Genomic DNA, 20,932 nt, shown 5'->3' with positions numbered 1-20,932 from the left:
ATAAAATATGTAAAAAGGGGAGAAATATGCATAAAATATGTAAAAGGAATCAATGGAAAGATAAACTCTTAAAACACACAAATTTGTTCTAAGTGGATTCGGTACCTCGAGGCTCATTATCTCTCTTTTGGGGCTCCTAATGGAGTAATCTCCAGAATCTATTCAAGGGATATTCGGAGATTAGCTGAATCCTACTCAAGAACAAATTGACAGATTCTCCCTCTAAATACAAAAATTCAGTTCAAAAACTTCAAAGCATTAAAAGGAAATTCAGAGAATCAAAACATAGTTGAATGCATATGTTGAGGGGGAGAATCTGAATTTTAATCAAACTAAATCATTAATGACATATAAGCCAAACAATTGATTGCATAATATGAAGGCTTATAGAATTCCAAATGAAAGGGGGAGCTTTAACTCCGAAATTTATTGTTTCACTCCTTTCAAAGCTTGGATAAATTGAATTACCAGACATTTGAATTCATTTATGGATTTTAATTCATTATTTATTGAGCAATTCATTTTACATATACTCAAAGTTTTGTCATCATCAAAAAGGGGGAGATTGTGGAGTGATTGATTAAAACCCCATTTGATTTTGATGAGCTCAAAGCATTTGAGTATATCTTTTGATTACTAATGAATTCAATTGAGTGTTTCAGTGAAAATCCTGTCTAAGTGTCCCAGGACTTGGTTCATAATTTTTGGATAAGTTAAGGAGTCTGTTTGAACCAATGTCTGAGACTCGAGTCGACTCCCGAGTATCACGAGTCGACTCCAAGCGTATCAAGTTCACTGGCACGAGCTCGAGTCGACTTCAGATAAGTACGAGTCGACTCCGACTGAGAACAGACAGAAGAACAGAAAGCTTTAACTCAGAACCTGTCAGCGAGTCGACTCCCGAAGTGCGCGAGTCGACTCCAATGTTCACCGAGTCGACTCCAAGGAAATAAGAGTCGACTCCAAGCAGTCACAGGCAGAAAAGTCAGAGAACAGTTTTCGGGTCTGAGATTCGAGTCGACTCCAGTGGAACACGAGTCGACTCCGATAGGTGGCAAGTCGACTCCAGAGAAAGCAAGAGTCGACTCTCAGCGGTACACAAAGAAAAAGTCAGAGAGCATTTTATGGACTCTGAGATTCGAGTCGACTCCCGCAATACGCGAGTCGACTCCAAGACACCGCGACCCCAAGACAGACAGAAAACCAAGTTACTGCCTCTGAGATTCGAGTCGACTCCCAGACAGCTCGAGTCGACTCCAAGACAAGCTTCACGTCAAAAGGCAGAAGACCAACTTCCGGAAACTGAGAGCCGAGTCGACTCCAAGGAAGTTCGAGTCGACTCCAAGACTGGATGAGCCAAAAGACAGAGAATCGGGAGTTCGGGCTCTGAGATTCGAGTCGACTCCCAGGACAGTCGAGTCGACTCGAGTGGACAAAATTCAAATTTGGATCCACGGACTACAGAGGATGAGCCGACTCCAAAATTGCCAGGTCAGCGCCAGAAGTTGGCGAGTCGACTCCGGGTCAAGACGAGTCGACTCCCAGTCAAGACAGCAACTTTAATTCAAACTGGGAACAGTTGCCGAGTCGACTCCGGAAAAGCTCGAGTCGACTCCTGCTACAGCCGAGTCGACTCCTGATCGCGCGAGTCGACTCCAACCCACCAACGGACACATTGTCAGGCTGTGCAGAGTGTGCAGAACGGGCAGAAAAAGGTGTCTAACGGCTAGTTTCCGTGGGGGTTGGTTTAAATAGCCACAGAAGACTGTAGCAAAGTAGAGAACAACGATTCCACTCCAACTAATCAAGCACTCAAGCTCTGCAACGTGCTCTTCAACGAAAAAGAGGAAGATCTGCATTTACTGCTTCCAACTACATCTTCCCAGCAATTAAAGCCTCCTTCTCCTGCATTCAAGTCGACTACTCTTTCAAGAGGAGACCAGAAGTTTAAGAAGCCATTCCTCATCTCCAATCTAAAAGCGTTTGAGGCTTCTTAACTTCATTCATTGTTCATATTATTTTCATCTGCCTTTTGAGAAGCTCATTTTCTGTTTTCTTTCTACAACTTGTATTTACTTAGTTCAATCGGGGATTGAATCAAGGGGATTGAGGTTGGTTGGTGAGCCGAGTTAAAACCAACGTGTGTAAGGGTTTGATTGTGATCCCGGAAAAACAATCGGGGTGGTTTTAGTCGGTGAGCCTGGGAAAACCGACCGAGTTCGTTGTGAGCTCGTAAAACAACAAGTTTGGTTGTGAGCTTGGAAAACAACCGGCTGTAATCCAAGGGGGTTATAGTGAATTCCCAAGTGAGACTTGGGGAGTGGACGTAGGAGCAAGGGTTAGCTCCGAACCACTATAAAACCTTGTGTTTGTGTTGGATTGTCTCGATTCTTCTTCCCCTCACATCACTCACAGCACTTAGCATTAATTAGATAACTTGCAATAGTTTTTAATTAGTCAACCACATCGTTTTAATTATTCAAATTATTTTAAAACCCAATTCACCCCCCCCCTCTTGGGTTGTCTATCTGGGCAACAATATGCAACTTGAATATCCAAGTGTCTCAAACACTTAAAACAAGGGGGATGTAAGTGTTCTTTGGTTTTACGCTTGTTAACATAATTGTGCTGTGATTACTACCTTCGTATTGTGCAAACTAGTTATTTCTTGCTTAATCATTCACTTACATCTAACTTCTTTTAGCTATATAACAATCATCAGTTGCTTTGTAATTGCTTATTGTATATTTTCAGTTATGGTTCTTTGGCAACTATGCAGTAAATACTTCACAATTTGTGGCATTGTTCCTTGGTGGCAACTTTTTGGGAAAGAAGAAGCGGTCATGTAGTGCCTTCCTTTCACAGTCTACTAGTGGTTTGAGGTCCTTGCTAAGACAACATGTAAGTTGTTGTAGTTTGACTCTTTCGAACTTGAAAGTGATAGTAAAATGCCAGGTTTCTGGTTTTAATGCATTTAAAATTTAAATTCATAAAAAATTTGAATTACATCTGCTTACTAGAGAAGCAAAGCAAATCACTTTCACAAATTCAGAACTTTCTCGTTTCGGTCGGATGTATAATATTTAATGCTGTGACATCTACTATTTAGCAACTCTTGGAATTATTTGCGGTCAATCTTTTTTTTTTTGTTTTCTCAGCAGCCCAATATTTCTATATTACATACTATAATGTGAACAGGCTTTCAATTGATAAAGACAATTCCATATCAAATACATATATTCATCATACAGTGCATATTAGGAAGTTAGTAGCTAAGCCCAAAGAGTTGGAAAAAGGCTAGATGACCATGTTGCATATTAGGAAAGTAGTTATCTAGGAGGAACAAAATGAATGTTGAAATGTTTAAACCATAAAGGGACATGAAGGTGAAAGACTGTTCAGAGAAGCTGTAAAATAGTCATAATTTCAGATCAAGGAGTTGCTTGGTCAGGAGGGAAACATTATGGAATGGCGAACGGTGGAAAATTTGCTAGGAAAAATCACTATGAATTTCAGAGGAGACAGAAGGGAGAATAAATATAAAATAAACCATTTGGTTGTCATCAAGTAATTGCAGAAACAATAAACAGCTAATGAGAACAACAATTTTTTGAATGTTTTAAGTTGAAAATTGTTAGTGAATGAACTTGAATACTTTTGGTTGATTCGTTCATCTGGGGTTAATTCTAGGAATATTTGACCCAGTGAAATTTACAGGTTTCTGTACAAGTATCAATGATTCAGAGAAGGTTTTTGTCAAGTAAAATGGTACAATGTTGTATCTGTATATGCGGAAGAGGCTTTTTGTTGCAGTGTCCAAAACACAAAAATCTGCATGAAGAATGGAGACGATGAGGAAATCTCAAAACCTGGAATTAAGTTTTGACAAAAGTTTACTATTCAATATTCATAAATTTGAATAACTCTTTTAACTCAACAGGCCCATCCTCGCATCTTCAGTCCAAGCCTGATTGAGCTTGAAAATTAATAGCTTAGTTTTTTCCAAGGCAGGCTTGGGTTTGAATTTCTACTTAAAATGCAATTTTTGATTTGAGCTAATTTCATTTGTATAAATTACCTATGCCTTGGTCCAGCTCGGGCTTATGATTTTTACCTTGTGCCTTGCCTGGGCCTGGCCCAGCCTATTGACATCCTAAAAATACCCTATAAAAATTGCATTTTTCGAGTAATGCACCAAATTATGCGATCTTGTAATCACATTTTCACCAAGTTTCCTCGACTCTAGTTGCCTACTTGATCCACACCTCCAGTTTTGCTCTAACTCATCTTAGCTTATCTGCAGACGTTACCTCGTTTTGTGATTGACCTACCATGTAAATCATCATGAGTTACAAATTTGGTCTTACTAGCTTTTTCATGATTTTCATATATTGTTTATATTCCAATTTCCTTGATTTCATTTTCCTTGTTTGCCTTTTAATCTCACCAATGTTGAAAAAAGAGCTCTTCTAAGTTCTAACTACTCTACATTCACCTTCTATCTCACATCTTTTTGATTCAATTTTTCGATTCATTCTTGAGTTTGTTGATAAGATTTTGTGCAAGACATAAATTTTTCTTAAGTTTACATCTTTGTTTTGCAGCAGCTCACACATCTATATACTTGGGTCTTAATATATTTAGTTTTGATAGATATTTGATTTAGGTTCAAAAATGCTTGATTTCTTTTTTAACTTTTGGTGTGATACAAGCCCTTGTATAAAATCATAGTTGATTATGGCAGTGTTGGAATATGACACCTTTAGGATATAAGTCTTTAAGATTGTCTGTGCCTTATATGCCATTGATATAGTAAAAAGGGTATATAAGTATATTCTTTGTTAATCATACTAAGAGGAGACAGCTTTGTATGTTTGTGTTTCTGATGCATGCCAAATATAATGGTAGGAAAAATGGAGATAAATGTAAGTTATTGGTTGATATTATTTTTTTTCATAAATTTATCATTCAGAGTTGATATTGTTTTTGATAAATGTAATCTGAATGTTGAACTATTAATAGTCATTAATCAGAAAAATAATATCTCAATATTGCTAATCTTGGAATGAGTCATATTGATCAAGTCATGTGCTTATTTGTGATAGCGAAACAATAAATAATTCCAAGGATGCCTAATTGGTAAGAAAGGTACATGCAAACATGGAGGATATGGAACACTGAACCTCATTGAATGTGTTGTGTTTTTGAAAAAAATTAATTTGTAATACCAATTTTTCTTAATTAGATCACACTCAACAAATTCTACTGTTTATGTTTTTTAATTGTTCAAGTGCATTGGTACTACAAATAACTGTAGAATTTGTTAATGAGTAACTAGACCGATGAGAGATGTTTAGGAAATCAACTAAAGTTAGGCTGCTTGAGTTTGACTGAGTTTGATATTTGGTTGTTAATAGAAATTCCAGCCTGCAATTAGTAATGGATTGTATATATGAGACTTTGTGGTTGTGGAGTAGGAAATGAGACTCATTGATAGGCAACAATTTATGTATAGAAAATGAGCAAGGTCATCATTCCTGCAAGGATAATGCTAGTGTTATAACAGTCTATCTTGGCGTGCTTGTTATGCTTGAAAAATACTATATCACTATCTGGCTGGCACTCTAATTTCATAATGAAGAGGAGTAAGCTTGTGGATGAGTACACCCATCTCCATGATTAGGCATTGTCTTGTCGAAGCCAAATAACCTCTTTCTAGGCTTATAAAGCTTGGTGCATTATGCTTTAGCGCATGCCCTTATTGTTCCGGGAGATGGGAGTATAGGATGTAATAGCCAATAACGGATTGGCAAATATATGTTTGCATTAGTGTGTGTACACCGATCTAATTAACATCAGAATATCTTGCAGTGGAGAAGAAAATGAGATGAACTGTAAGGTAATGGTGCCATAGAGATAATGACTAATGCAACAGACAATGACTAAGCACACAGTATGTGGCACTGTAACAAGTTGGTCGACAACAAGAACATTGTAGCTAATTAAATAGATGAGTTTCTCAATCTTTAATATGCAAACTTTATAGCAGAACAGTATGTACAACAAACAAGTGCTTAAAGCACTAGGATTTTAAGCGTATAGATTGGACCAATATACCGTATAGTTTCAATGGCCGGTGCTATACTATATATTCTTCATCATAAGCCTAGGATGGCTTAACATTGATTTTGTCTTTCTTCTGCAAGAGAAAATTATGTCTTCCAATTCTAATTGTGGTGTTTACAGTAGGACCAGTTCCATTCTTCTAGTTCCCTTGTTCTAAATGAGAATGGGGGTTGACTATGATTTACCTATGTAACTAATGGTAATTATCAATCAATTAGTAGGTTTCCTGACAGGCCTTTGTTGGTTTCAAATTTTCAGATAGTTGCAAAACTTTCTAAAATTTTAATGTTCTCAACCTTGGTTTTTGAAGCTGAAATTATAATCATTGTCATATGTCTTGTTTGTTAAGATGACCCTCTTAGCCTTCATGGGATAATGCACCTTCTAATATAGAATTTCACATTAGGTAATGAACAGGGGCAACACAGTCAGCCATGATTCATTCGGAACCTCTACTAAAGCTTGGCAGGAGGTGGTCCATAATTTTATTTCTGTGGTTATATATATCATTTAGATATTTGAAACTAAGAAATTGCGAATCACTCATTTTCATTGAGATGTTTAAACTTTCTTCAATAGATATATGTCATGTCTAACTTGTAACTAGACCCAAGATATGATGTTTTGAAACCTAAAATTTTTGTAGGAGAACGTTCTCAGGAAGAAAATGCTTGGGGAAGAACAGCAACTTACTCCGGTTGACCACAATCGAATGATTAATGTTGATAAGGAGGACCTCTTGAATTTGCATTTAGGTTCAATAAGAACATGTTCTGCTACCATTTGTCTCAAGTTAGACATAAGGCGGACATAGAAATGAACAGTAGGATGCGTGGTAGCTTACACCTAATTTCTGTTTCCCTCATTGATTACCGATGGATATAATGACATAATTTTTAATTAATAAGATCCAAAAATTTCCCTAATTCTAGGACGCTTGATTTGAAGGAAATTCGTGCGGGTCCCTTGAAATTTGAACACTATTAAACTAAGAAATTTCATCTTAAGGGCTTCTAGAAACAAGACTCCGTTCTGACTGAAGGGTTTTAGCATGTCTTAATGGGCAGCGGAAGTTAGGAATTTTAAAAATTTTCTTAATAAAATTTCTATACATAAAACCCTTTTAAGCCTAGATCACCTTAATGATTACAATCATATGATATAATATAAATAAAGAATTAGTAGAATACCTCGGACGCAAATCTAAAGTGTTCAATCTTCACGAGGCGTCCAAGTGTCCGCCCTCCAATGGTGATCCACATGAAAACTTGATTCATGTCTTAAGCTCCAAGGACTTTGATCCTTAATGCAGAATTCTTCTAAATAATTCTAATGGCTTACTTTCCTTCCTTTCTAATTTTCTTTTTCCTTCTAAAAACACTTCTAACCTTTTTGTCCTAAAGAAGACCTTTTTGTCTAGGATTAGGACAACTTAAGAGTGTGTTAGAAAGAAAGAAGGCTTGTAAGAAAGAAGGGATATGTGTGAGAGAGAGTTGGATTGATTTCCGATGGATTAAAACACCGGGAGCATTCCCTATTTATAGATGGCGTACGGATGCATTGTAGCCATCCATTCATGCATGAAGAGGGGCGTGAGATCAAGGGTTGTGTCATTTGATGAGAGGGCATATCAGAAGTAGTTAGGATAAGATGAAGTGCTTATGATATGGCGCTTCATCCTTATCCATTCCCTAAGCACCTCTTCATGAAATCCACCGTACTCATGCCTCTATTAATTTCTTCTCACGCATGAAAAATAGGGAGCATTCTCAACCATTGATCAAGGCTAGATGATGATCCAAAGGCCCTTATTGGTGGCGCCATAAGAAAGAAGAAGAGAGAGAATGATGCGGTTGAAGGGAGAGTAGTTAGGATAAGATGACGTGTCATCTTTATCCAATCCAAGGGCCGCCATCTATTTTAAGTGCTTATCCCTTCACGTAAAATTCTGAAATCCCATCATCACACCTCCTTCATCACATCATCAGCCCATCACACCATTATCTTGATCATCCATCATCTCATGATGAAGATCCAAGGGCCAGAATGCAAGGCGCCATGAGTAAGGGGAGTTATGTCATCATCCAACGGTTCTAGGATGATCCAATGGTCCCAATGCAAGGCACCTCATCATGATCATATTATGTCTTCATCCAATGGCTGATGAAGATCAAATGGTCATGATTAAAGGCTCCTTCTAACCCAATCCAATTAGGTTCAAATCAACTCACCATTATGTCTTCATCCAAAGATGAAGATCTAATGGTCAAAAAATAAATGATTTATCAAATCTAATCTAATTAGACTTAAAACAAGCCAATTAGGTGCCAACTCTTGGCTAACCATATGAGAACATGATCTAATCAAATTAGATCAATTAAGAATCAGATTCGAATCCAATTCGAATGAGGAGCTAAGGTTTGCAACATCTGCTAGGATGTTTATCTTGCAAACATGATCTAATCAAATTAGACTCTTGATAAGTTTTCTTGTGTGTGACCCATTGGGTTCCATACTTAGCCAGCAATAGGTGTGAGTGCGAGTTGACCCAACTTGATTAGAACTCTTCTAATCGATTTAAGTCCAAACTGCGCGAACCCAAACTTAACAATTAGAATCCTTTCTAATTGGTGATCGAATTAAACTCTTTAATTTGATCAAACCTATAAAACAAGATTGACGTCTGCAACGTGTCATGTCTACCCGGAAAATATGAAATTTGGTAGAAATACCAAAAATACCCTTCCGTGGCAAGTTACCGTGCAATTCAATCCTTTAATCAAACTGCATCCCAAATATGTATATAAGTATGAATATATGTCAAACTCAATTTCATATCCAAATTTTCTCAATCTTTTTAATGATAATTCAAATAATGAAACATTTAGAAACTCTTTCTAATTTTCATTCTGCTTTGATCAAAGGCTTCCTGAATTATCATATGATTAGAATAAATAGGATGCTATCTTCTCTTACTAGAAGTGATTAATTCCTTGTTGACCTACTCATAATCTTCGTACACAATCCACCATATCCAGAAGACCTCGTACATAACTTATTGTCATGAATGAGTGTAAACCAAAACATAGGTTCATGTGCACAAGATACCATGGTGATCTCAGGTCAAAGGATCAGTTGCACAACTCCCACTAAGAGAATCATCTTTTGACATGTAAGTAAGACTTCATAAGATTTCTCTTTGTAGGTCAATTCAGTGAACTCATTCTTCTAATGAGCACCCATATCTTTGTATTAGTGTCTCCACACAAATGATTGTGAGATCAATCATCCTCTGCATCGAGCATACATAAGACATGGCCAGTCTTTCCGGTAATCATTGATCACCGACTCAATGTACCAATGACTGAGAATATTTAAGTTAGGATTTTAGGATTTTAAGTCTCACTAGTATGATCTCATCATAGTCTTAAAACCATTGCCCTAATCTAAGGAGTTATTATAAATATAATCAACAGCATATGATAAAACATAACGCCTTTATTCATATTTAAATGTCATGTACATGATTTGGACAAATCAAAAGAAAAACCCTTCGCAATACATATTGCGATTGGCTTGTAGGGCATCTACTCTTTCAATCTCCCACTTGCACTAAAGCCAATCGCTCTTATATTTTATCCCCATACAATCGAGGTGGCGATCGAACTACTGTGGTGGTAGAGCTTTAGTGAATGGGTCTGCTAGGTTGTTCTTGGTGTCTACTCGTTCAATGACTATGTCTTATCTCTCGACAATCTCTCGAACAAGATGGAAGCATCTTAGAATGTGCTTGGATTTGTGATGAGACCTTGGTTCCTTCGCTTGAGCAACAGCTCCAGTGTTATCACAATAAACTGGGACTGGTCCAGCAATCTCAGGAGCTACTCCTAACTCAGAGATGAACTTCTTCATCCAAACAGCTTCCTTAGCGGCTTCACTTACAGCAATGTATTCTGCCTCAGTGGTTTGAGTCAGCTACAGTTTGTTGTTTGGAACTCTTTCAGCTCACTGCACCACCATTTAGGGTAAAGACATACCCTGAAGTGGATTTGCTATCATTTGGTCTGACTGAAAACTAGAATCAGAAAATCCTTTTTAGTTTCAACTCAGATCCTCCATAAACTAGAAAAATATCTTTAGTCCTTCTCAAGTACTTAAGAATATTTTTCACAGCTATCCAATGATCCTCTCCTGGATCAGCCTGGAATCTGCTTGTTATGCCTAAGGCATAAGCAACATCAGGCCTGGTACATAGCATAGCATACATAATTGATCCTACTGCCGAAGCATAGGGAATAGAATTCATTCTATTCCTCTCTTCAGATGTCTTAGGAGACATCTTCTTAGAGAGACGTATGCCATGACTCATAGGCAAGTAACCTCTTTTACTTTCTTCCATGCTGAATCTTTTCAGCACATGATCTATGTACCTAGACTGGGACAAGTCTAGCATCCTTTTAGATCTATCCCTATAGATCTTTATACCAAGTATATAGGATGCTTCTCCCAAGTCTTTCATGAAAAAGCTTTTTGATAGCCAAGTCTTTACCAATTGTAACATTGGAATATCAATTCCAATGATTAGTATGTCATCTACATACAATATTAAAAAGACAATGGCACTCCCACTAGTCTTCTTGTACACACATGGTTCATCCATATTTTTGATAAAACCAAACTCTTTGACTGTTGTATCAAAACGGATGTTCCAAACTCCTCGATGCTTGCTTTAATCCATAAATGAATCTCTTAAGTTTGCATACTTGATTTGCTCTCTTGCTTGAGACAAATCCTTCTGGCTGTGTCATGTAAACCTCTTCCGCAAGATGACCATTAAGGAAGACGGTTTTTGACATCCATCTGCCAGATTTCATAATCATAGTATGCAGCTATTGCAAGCAAATCCGAATAGATTTGAGCATAGCTACTAGTGAAAAAGTTTCATCATAGTCAATTCCTTGCTTTTGCCTAAAATCTTTTGCCACCAATCTAGCCTTGTAGGTTTCTACTTGGCCATTTGCTCCAATCTTTTTCTTATAGACCCATTTGCAACCTATAGTGTTTACATCCTCTGGTGCATCAACCAAAGTCCATACTTGGGTTGGTATACATAGAATCTATTTCGGATTTCATGGCTTCTAGCCATTTATCAGAGTCACTACTCATGACAACTTTCGAATATGTCAGAGGATCATTGTTCTGAACAATGTGGCTTTCATCATTCTCAATGATGAACCCATATCTCTCAGGTGCTCTTCGTACTCTATCTGACCTTCGGAGAGAAGATGTGTGTTGTGGTTGTACCTCATTTATGGGTACATCTGGTTGAAGAATTTCTTGTGTTTCTATTTGTAGGTCTTGAACTTCATTAAGTTCAATTCTTCTTTCACTGCCCTTTTCTAAGATAAACTCTTTTTTCTAAGAAAGTGGCATGCTTACTAACAAATATCTTTTGTTCAGTAGGGTGATAGAAGAGATATCCAATACTTTCTTTGGAATAACCTACCAAATGTACATTTATCTGATCTAGCACTTAGCTTATGTCCAAAATTTCTTTTGACATATGCTTGGCAGCCCCATATTTTAAAATATTTAAGATTGGGCTTCCTACTCTCCATATCTCATATGGAGTACTAGATACAGATTTTGAAGGTATCCTGTTTAGCACATATGTGGCAGTTTCTAAAGCAAAACCCCAGAAAGAATAGGGAGATCTGTAAAGCACATCATGGACCTTACCATATCTAATAGAGTACGATTCCTCCGTTCAGCTACGGCCATTTAATTGTGGCGTATACGGAGGTGTCCATTCAGAGAGAATACCCTTTTCTTTAAGATGATTTAAAAACTCACTAGAAAGGTATTCACCTCCTCGATCAGATCGAAGAATTTTTAATACATTTTTCAGTTTGTTTTCAACCATACTGATACTCTTTAAATTTATCAAAAGCTTCAGATTATGTTTCATAAGATACACAAATCCGAACCTTGATAAATCATTAGTGAATGTGATAAAGTAAGAGTATCCACCTCTAGCTGGAGTTGTCATAGGACCACATACATCTGTATGTATAAGTCCTAATAACTCACTTGCCCTTTCTCCATGTCCAGTGAATGGAGACTTGGTCATTTTCCATAAGACAAGATTCACAAGTTTCTAATGATTCATAATCATAAGGATCAAAGAACTCTTTTTGTATAACTTGTTGATTCTTGATTCACTTATGTGACCAAGTCGGCAATGCCAAAGGAGGGTATTATTCACTTCCTCTCTCTTTCTTTTATTGCTTTTATTAATATGAAAGACATTGTCATTAAGTAATAAAACTAGAAGACCATTTTCTATAATGCCATTGCAAAGATGCTTATTAGAAAAATAAATAGAGCAACCATTGCCCTTTCCATTAATTTCAAAGCCTTTCTTTAACAACAAAGGAATGGAAATTACATTTCTAATAATGTTGGGCATATAATAACAATCTTTTAATTGTAGGAGCTTTTCCGAAGGCAATTCCAAGTTATAGGTTCCAACAGCTTCAGCCTGGATGGACTCTCCTCCAGTGCCATACAGCTCGACGTCACCTTTCTTCAAAATTTTAATTTTCTGTAGTCCATGCAAAGATTTGCAAATGTGAAAACCACAGCCGGTATCCAATACCCATGAATTTGAATTTGAAGAACTTAATGACAAGTTGGCATATAACATAACATACCTTTTGATGCAACTCTTGCATCGGTCTTCATACTTGCAAGAAAACTCTTGCAATTCCTTTTCCAGTGGCCAGCTTTGCCGCAATGAAAATAGGTACTTGATCCGGAGTTTTTCTTTCCTTTTGTCTTTTTGATGCTACTCTTGGGGTTCAATCATTTCTTAGAACCCTTATTTCCGATTTCCTCTTAGAGGTGCTATTTATAAGGAGTGGACCTTTATCCTTCTTAATATGCCCTTCAGCTGTTTTGAGCATATTTAACAGCTCGGGCAGGGAGGTATTCAGCCTTGTTCATGTGAAAGTTTACAACAAACTGAGAGAATGAATCAGGCAGTGATTGCAGGATCAAATCCTGACTAAGCTCACTATCCATAGCAAAACCTAATTGACTTAATCTAGTGATTAAGTCTATAACCATAAGAACATGGTTTTGCACTGGAGTTCCTTCATTCATTCTAGCACGGAACAACTGCTTAGATATCTCATACCTAGCAGTCCTGCTTTGTTCTCCATACAACTCTTTTAAATTGAGAAGTATGGATTGAGTGTCCATGCCTTCATGTTGCCTCTGTAATTCATTGCTCATAGAGGCAAGTATGATACATTTGACAGTCAAACTGTCATTTTTCCACATCTTATGTGTGGCAACCTCCACTTCTATAGCATCATCCCCTAGATCTCCAAGATCAAGGGTTTCAAGTATATAGAAAATTTTCTCCTGAGTGAGTACTATCTTTAAATTCCTTAACTAGTCCACATAGTTTGGTCCGGTCAACTTGTTGGCATCTAAGATGCTCTTAGTGAAAGTGAAGAAGCCATTTAATAATTCTACATATGCAAGAACAAAACTAACATAAGGAGACCAATCATGATGATATGTTTGCAACTAGATAAGAATTTAATCTAATTTGTCTCCTACTATTTTTATCGAATATCATAGCCCTCTTCTATGATAAAGGTGAAAGTAAATTTTTTTTTTCTTAGTAGGGTTGTGATCTTAATTCATTATAAAAAGCCTTGTATTTACACAACAAACTCTTATGAGTTCAAAGGTAGAAAATTCTTTCCAATTGCATCTCATGCAATTCTCAACTTTATCTTGTCCTCTTGAAATACTTATTGCCTTGTGTTAGCACAACAAACAATAATATTTTAGTTAAGTCAAACCCTTCATTTCCATATAGTCATATTCGAATAATATTGCCCTTGTGGTTGCACAACAAGGCAATATATTAAAATATGCCATAAGCATCTTAATGCACCAAGACAGTATAACATCAGTCCCCATTGCAAGTCTTGTGGTTGCACAACAAACTAGCATGGATCTTGACATAATAATGTCGAGGTATGAAGGAAGGATATTAGTAGTGTTTATCAACATTAAACTTATCCATAATAGGCAATCAAATAATTGGCCAGGTAAGCAGGTGAGAGGCTCCCCTTACTAAGAGAGTAAGGTCCTAATTAAGTAACCACCTTTAGTGCTTTCCTTAGACACCAATTAGATTAATTGTTCTAGAATGGGTTAGCTCAAAGTTTTTTCAACACTATGACTTAATATAATTTTTATTGAGGGCTTACTAGTCTCTAGCACATTCTTTAATTGTAACATATATTTAACATGTCTAAAATAAACTATTATGCATCATGGCTATCTCATAGCATGTATAAATTATAAGCAATTAATTAACATGCTTCAACATATTTTCATATGGAAAATTTCATATCATGATATTTTATTACATAACATATCATATATGAATCATACATTTCAGCATTTCTTTAAGCATATGACATTACTCTCTCATAGTAAATTAATAATCATACATCATACATAATTATTTGATTGAACCAATTAAGGATGGCTCTGATACCACTGAAGGGTTTTAGCATGTCTTAATGGGCAGCGGAAGTTAGGAATTTTAAAAATTTTCTTAATAAAGTTCCTATGCATAAAACCCTTTTAAGCCTAGATCACATTAATGATTACAATCATATGATATAATATAAATAAAGAATTAGTAGAATACCTCAGACGCTAATCCAAAGTGTTCAATCTCCATGAGGCGTCCAAGTGTCCGCCTCCAATGGTGATCCACACGAAAACTTGATTCAAGTCTTAAGCTCCAAGGACTTTGATCCTTAATGCAGAATTCTTTTAAATAATTCTAATGGCTTGCTTTCCTTCCTTTCTAATTTTCTTTTTCCTTCTAAAAACACTTCTAACCTTTTTGTCCTAAAGAAAACCTTCTTGTCTAGGATTAGGACAACTTAAGAGTGATGTTAGAAAGAAAGAAGGCTTGTAAGAAAGAAGGGATATGTGAGAGAGAGAGTTGGATTGATTTTCGATGGATTAAAACACCGGGAGCATTCCCTATTTATAGATGGCGTACGGATGTATTGTAGCCATCCATTCATGCATGAAGAGGGGCGTGAGATCAAGGGGTGTGTTATTTGATGAGAGGGCATATCAGAAGTAGTTAGGATAAGATGAAGTGCTTATGATATGGCGCTTCATCCTTATCCATTCCCTAAGCACCTCTTAATGAAATCCACCGTACTCATGCCTCTCTTCATTTCTTCTCATGCATGAAAAATAGGGAGCATTCTCAACCATTGATCAAGGCTAGATGATGATCCAAAGGCCCTTATTGGTGGCGCCATAAGAAAGAAGGAGAGAGAGAGAATGATGCGGTTGAAGGGAGAGTAGTTAGGATAAGATGACGTGTCATCTTTATCCAATCCAAGGGGCGCCATCTATTTTAAGTGCTTATCCCTTCACGTAAAATTCTGAAATCCCATCATCACACCTCCTTCATCACGTCATCAGCCATCACACCATTATCTTGATCATCCATCATCTCATGATGAAGATCCAAGGGCCAGCGCCATGAGTAAGGGGAGTTATGTCATCATCCAACGGTTCTAGGATGATCCAATGGTCCCAATGCAAGGCACCTCATCATGATCATATTATGTCTTCATCCAATGGTCATGATTAAAGGCTCCTTCTAACCCAATCCAATTAGGTTCAAACTAACTCACCATTATGTCTTCATCCAACGGTAGATGAAGATCTAACGGTCCAAAAATAAATGATTTATCAAATCTAATCTAATTAGACTTAAAACAAGCCAATTAGGTGCCAACTCTTGGCTAACCCATATTAGAACATGATCTAATCAAATTAGATCAATTAAGAATCAGAATCGAATCCAATTCGAATGAGGAGCTAAGGTTTGCAACATCTGCTAGGATGTTTATCTTGCAAACATGATCTAATCAAATTAGACTCTTGATAAGTTTTCTTGTGTGTGACCCATTGGGTTCCATACTTAGCCAGCAATAGGTGTGAGTGCGAGTTGACCCAACTTGATTAGAACTCTTCTAATCGATTTAAGTCCAAACTGCGCGAACCCAAACTTAACAATTAGAATCCTTTCTAATTGGTGATCGAATTAAACTCTTTAATTTGATCAAACCTATAAAACAAGATTGACGTCTAGCAACGTGTCATGTCTATCCGAAAAATATGAAATTTTGTTGAAATACCAAAAATACCCTTCAGTGGCAAGTTACCGTGCAATTCAATCCTTTAATCAAACTGCATCCCAAATATGTATATGAGTATGAATATATGTCAAACTCAATTTCATATCCAAATTTTTCTCAATCTTTTAATGATAATTCAAATAATGAAACATTTAGAAACTCTTTCTAATTTTCATTCTGCTTTGATCAAAGGCTTCCTGAATTATCATATGATTAGAATAAATAGGATGCTATCTTCTCTTACTAGAAGTGATTAATTCCTTGTTGACCTACTCATAATCTTCGTACATAATTCACCATATCCAGAAGACCTCGTACACAACTTATTGTCATGAATGAGTGTAAACCAAAATATGGGTTCATGTGCACAAGATACCAGGGTGATCTCAGGTCATAGGATCAGTTGCACAACTCCCACTAAGAGAATCATCTTTTGACATGTATGTAAGACTTCATAAGATTTCTCTTTGTAGGTCAATTCAGTGAACTCATTCTTCTAATGAGCACCCACATCTTTGTATTAGTGTCTCCACACAAATGATTGTGAGATCAATCATCCTCTGCTTCGAGCATACATAAGACATGCCAGTTTTTTCCGGTAATCATTGATCCCCGACTCAATGTACCAATGACTGGAAATATTTAAGATTAGGATTTTAGGATTTTAAGTCTCACTAGTATGATCTCATCATAGTCTTAAAACCATTGCCCTAATCTAAGGAGTTTATCATAAATATAATCAACAACATATGATAAACATAATGCCTTTATTCATATTTAAATGTCATGTACATGATTTGGACAAATCAAAAGAAAAAACCTTTCGCAATACATATTGCGATTGGCTTGTAGGGCATCTACTCTTTCACTGACAATAAGAAATGTGCCATTGGATCCCTCTGGATGGAAGTTAGCATGCCGTTAGTTCCTCTGGTCATGATTCAGCTCGGAGTTGGATTCCTTCAGATGGTGGTCAAGTCACTGTTTGATTGACCTGGTCCCATTCTTGGTCGAAGTCAACTTTGAAGTGATCTAACAGTAAGGAGGCATCACAGTTGATTCTGATGGTAGGATGCCTGCAGTCAGTTGATTCTGATGGTTAACTTCATGCAGTTGGCTGCATGATCTGAAAAATTCAGATTCGGTGACTTTCCGTTTTCCCATCCCCTGCTCAGCTATACTTACATCTAACTTTTATTTCTATTCAGATATCAGTTGAATTTCGTTGCTCTAATTTTCTTGGATGAGGCTAATAACAATGGATTAAATGGAATATGTACAGTATTATGAAAATGAAAATTGTAGCAGATGTTATGTAACAGAAATGGGAGTTCTAGTGAAATTTTGTTAACATGAGTTGGAATTCACTGTACTTTCAATGTATTACTCTGGTTTGATGAGCTAAATGTTAACCATCTCACTAACTTTCCCATATATATATGGCTTATTTATTATTTTCAGGTGACACTTGCCTAACGGTTTCTGCATGCATGAAGCTGACTTCAGCATGTCTATTTTAGTTGAATGAAAGAATTAACAATTTCAAGTCATCAAAGTGCATAAGTTGGTGGTTCATGGTTTATAAAACGAAAACTGAAACTGAAAACTTCCATTTATGGTTCTTGATTCAAAAACATCTTTGGTTTTGGAGTTTCTGCCAAAACTTGTATATGGGCCAAATTTGTTATATGAATGAACACGGGATGCACAATTCTGAGAAGCATTTTTCCTATATTAAGCTTGAAAATTTGCAGGTTTCATGAATATTTTGGAAGCATAGTAGAATTAGGTATGAATAAATTCAAAGAAGTGAAGTTTGTCACAATGGGCTTGGTTCCATACAGCTTAAACCTAAAAAGGCTTATATTCTTTGGGTTTAAATTATCATTGATTGAATAATAATTATATATTACACTTTAAGATGATGTGAAATATAATTATTCTATTTTATATTCTAAAGATTATCTTCAACATGCTTGTACTCAAAGATCAAGACAATACAACATTTTCTAAAATTGTCTCATTTGATTTCTCGATGTGTCTATTTTTGTTTGTCTGAGTTTTTACTTGTTTTTATTTTTTTAATTATCCTTTGGTCCAACGTGTGAATACTTGAGCTCAAACTACCGAAGCCTCTGCAAATGCCAAAAACTGCAACTCATTTTCCTTGTTTGAAAATGACTCATATCTTCAACCTTGTCATGTGGAAATGTTGATCATAAGTGTGCAAGTCATAGTATTTATGCGTGTAGCTTAGGTGGCATTATGTTATTCATCCATACATGTTGATAAGTTCTGCACTTGAATAAGATCAAAAATATTTTACTTTCAGCTGTTCTTTTCTTTGCAAAAGATGTTGCTTGTGTATAAATATTTTTGTCTGACTGTTCTCTATTATTTCAATTGCTAAACCAGGACATCTCTTTTGCTATGCCTCTTTGTCATGCTGAAGTGGAGCAAGCTATGGATGATGAATTGGTCGAACTTTCAGAAATTGAGAAGCAAAACTTTGGCCAGGTTTCTGTAGTGCTTGGACCTTTTGCTTTATAGGGTTCATTTTTAAACTACCATGCCTAATATCTCAGGTTGGTCTGGGGAGTTTTTTTGACAGATAGTGCTTTATTTATACAGACCTTCCATATGGATTCTTTATCTGATGTTGACAACAGCCCCCAGTCTCTCCTATCGTTTATAGGAAATGAGAAGGTCCATGGTTTATATGACTTCTTGCTAAATCACAGGTAACTTATGCGTAGTACAACTTTTACATTTAGTTAGTTACTTACACTCCAATTCATTTTTGGCTTAGCTTTGCATGGTTCTAAACCTTCTTTTCTACTGTCATTCAGGTATATTTTAAAATCTTTCACTGGTATTGATGTTCCCACTCTATATGCACCTGTGCCATTCCAAAATGCCAGTCTGCATGTTCCAGAGGTGAGTTTGTTTAGTCACAACTACCTTTTACAGTGGTTGATCATTTTTTCACCTTTTCGTCAACTTAAATTTTTATATATTTTATTCCCTATTCATGTTGGCAAATTCAAGACTTGGTGTGTCAATAAGGTCTTCATGTATGATCTAAATGATTGTTTACATGATTACTGAGTAGCCAAATCTCCTATAAAACCCTGTACCACGTTCACAAAGTTTGTACCTAACAAGTTTCTTTGTAATGGTTCAAACATTGATTAATTTTCTAGAATATCAGGACCATGCTCAGCAAGGTCCTAGTGGAGTCATTCCTAGTTATGCCTAACTATGTGTTTCTAGAACAGTCAAGTGCATGCGGTGGAATACAAGAAACCCCCTGGGATCCTCACTTATAACCAAGCAATTAAAGAGAGTTTATAAGCTGCAATTGTTGAATACTATCATACTATCCCGTTCTTTTGCCAGAACAATTACACTTAGTTGGTGATATAAGAAAAAAATGCAATATGTTTAGCTGAAAAACTAGATCCAGGAGGCTTATTTGTCACAATCCTTTGCAGGTAAGATGTAAGGAGATGAGAAAAGCTGACATGGTCGTTCCCTCTTCAAGTGCATCTGATACAGAAGATGCTGAAGCCATTCCTGGTTTATCTGCTGCTGGTTTTTGTTATAGTTTGGAGATAAAGGATACAGTTATTCCCCCTTGGATTGTCTCTGGACTTTGCTCAGCAATGAGTTCAGATTTCAGGAGTTTCGAGTCAACGTATGTGGGAATCTCCAATACCCTTTCTAGACATCATAGATTCAATAAACAATCATTTCTTAACTACACCTTCCATATACAAATGCGCGGTAGAACTGCTGAAGGATTCATATATGTTGTTCTTCTTTTGCAGCTTCACAAATGAACCTGCATCAGTTGGCTTAAATGCTGCCCTGGACTCTGTCTGCCACAAATCTAGTGTGCCAGGGGAGACGGATAAGCCCTTGCTGGACAGTGTTGATGCCTTTGGCATTCGGGAAGCTGTTTTGGACCCCTGCCTATCTGCTGCATCATTGAGGCGCCTCAAGTTTTCCAATGGTGCTTATGTCGCTTATATAGATCCAATTTGATCATTGATCTTCTGGAAGTACCATATCTGATAAGTGAGCTACATTAACTGTAAACGATTTGTCATCATTAAATGCGGCTGTTCCTGCTGCCCCTTGCACTTCATATTTTTCAACTATGAAAGCCACATACCATGTATCCTTTGTATTCAAACATGCACCTGTGCATTTTGCTAATATGTGATTTGCACATTCAGGCTGATATCTTTGAGGGGTTGGCTACTTGTGTCCAATCCGACTTTATATGGTCTCACATTTACCACATACTTCCTCTTTATTGGACATCCAAGCTGACCTGTTCTCTCTTTTGCTTGATCAGTCTCATGCACTCTGTATTTAAGTTCAATGCAAGCTCATTTTTGATTAGTTTGTCTCATGCAACTGCATAAAAACTGAGTTGCTTTGGTTATTTACTCTTAAAAGTTTGATGGAAATTACTTAAAAGCATGAAACTATTGCAAAGAAATACTAAACAGCAAAATACTGCAATGTTTCAGCAA

At 36.6% G+C, this 20,932-nt stretch overlaps 1 protein-coding gene across 5 annotated transcripts in view; it reads left to right on the top strand.

The window, feature by feature from the left end:
• The window catches only part of LOC103698495 (protein downstream neighbor of Son-like), a 39,033-nt gene extending 18,312 nt beyond the window's left edge, over window positions 1-20,721 (top strand). For all 5 annotated transcript variants that reach the window (XM_039121778.1, XM_039121781.1, XM_039121780.1 and 2 more), the window contains 6 exons: window positions 2,780-2,901; window positions 18,804-18,905; window positions 19,020-19,129; window positions 19,238-19,325; window positions 19,883-20,085; window positions 20,219-20,721. In XM_039121778.1, coding sequence (XP_038977706.1) covers window positions 2,780-2,901; window positions 18,804-18,905; window positions 19,020-19,129; window positions 19,238-19,325; window positions 19,883-20,085; window positions 20,219-20,435 — 842 coding nt within the window. In that variant the 3' untranslated portion in view covers window positions 20,436-20,721. The remainder of the gene's footprint in view (window positions 1-2,779; window positions 2,902-18,803; window positions 18,906-19,019; window positions 19,130-19,237; window positions 19,326-19,882; window positions 20,086-20,218) is intronic.
• The last annotated feature ends 211 nt before the right edge of the window (window positions 20,722-20,932 follow it).

Source organism: Phoenix dactylifera, unplaced genomic scaffold (assembly GCF_009389715.1).
Source record: "Phoenix dactylifera cultivar Barhee BC4 unplaced genomic scaffold, palm_55x_up_171113_PBpolish2nd_filt_p 001222F, whole genome shotgun sequence".
Taxonomy (NCBI): Eukaryota; Viridiplantae; Streptophyta; class Magnoliopsida; order Arecales; family Arecaceae; genus Phoenix; species Phoenix dactylifera.
Note: the sequence above shows the minus strand (reverse complement) of the source record. Positions and strands in the feature narration are given on the sequence as shown.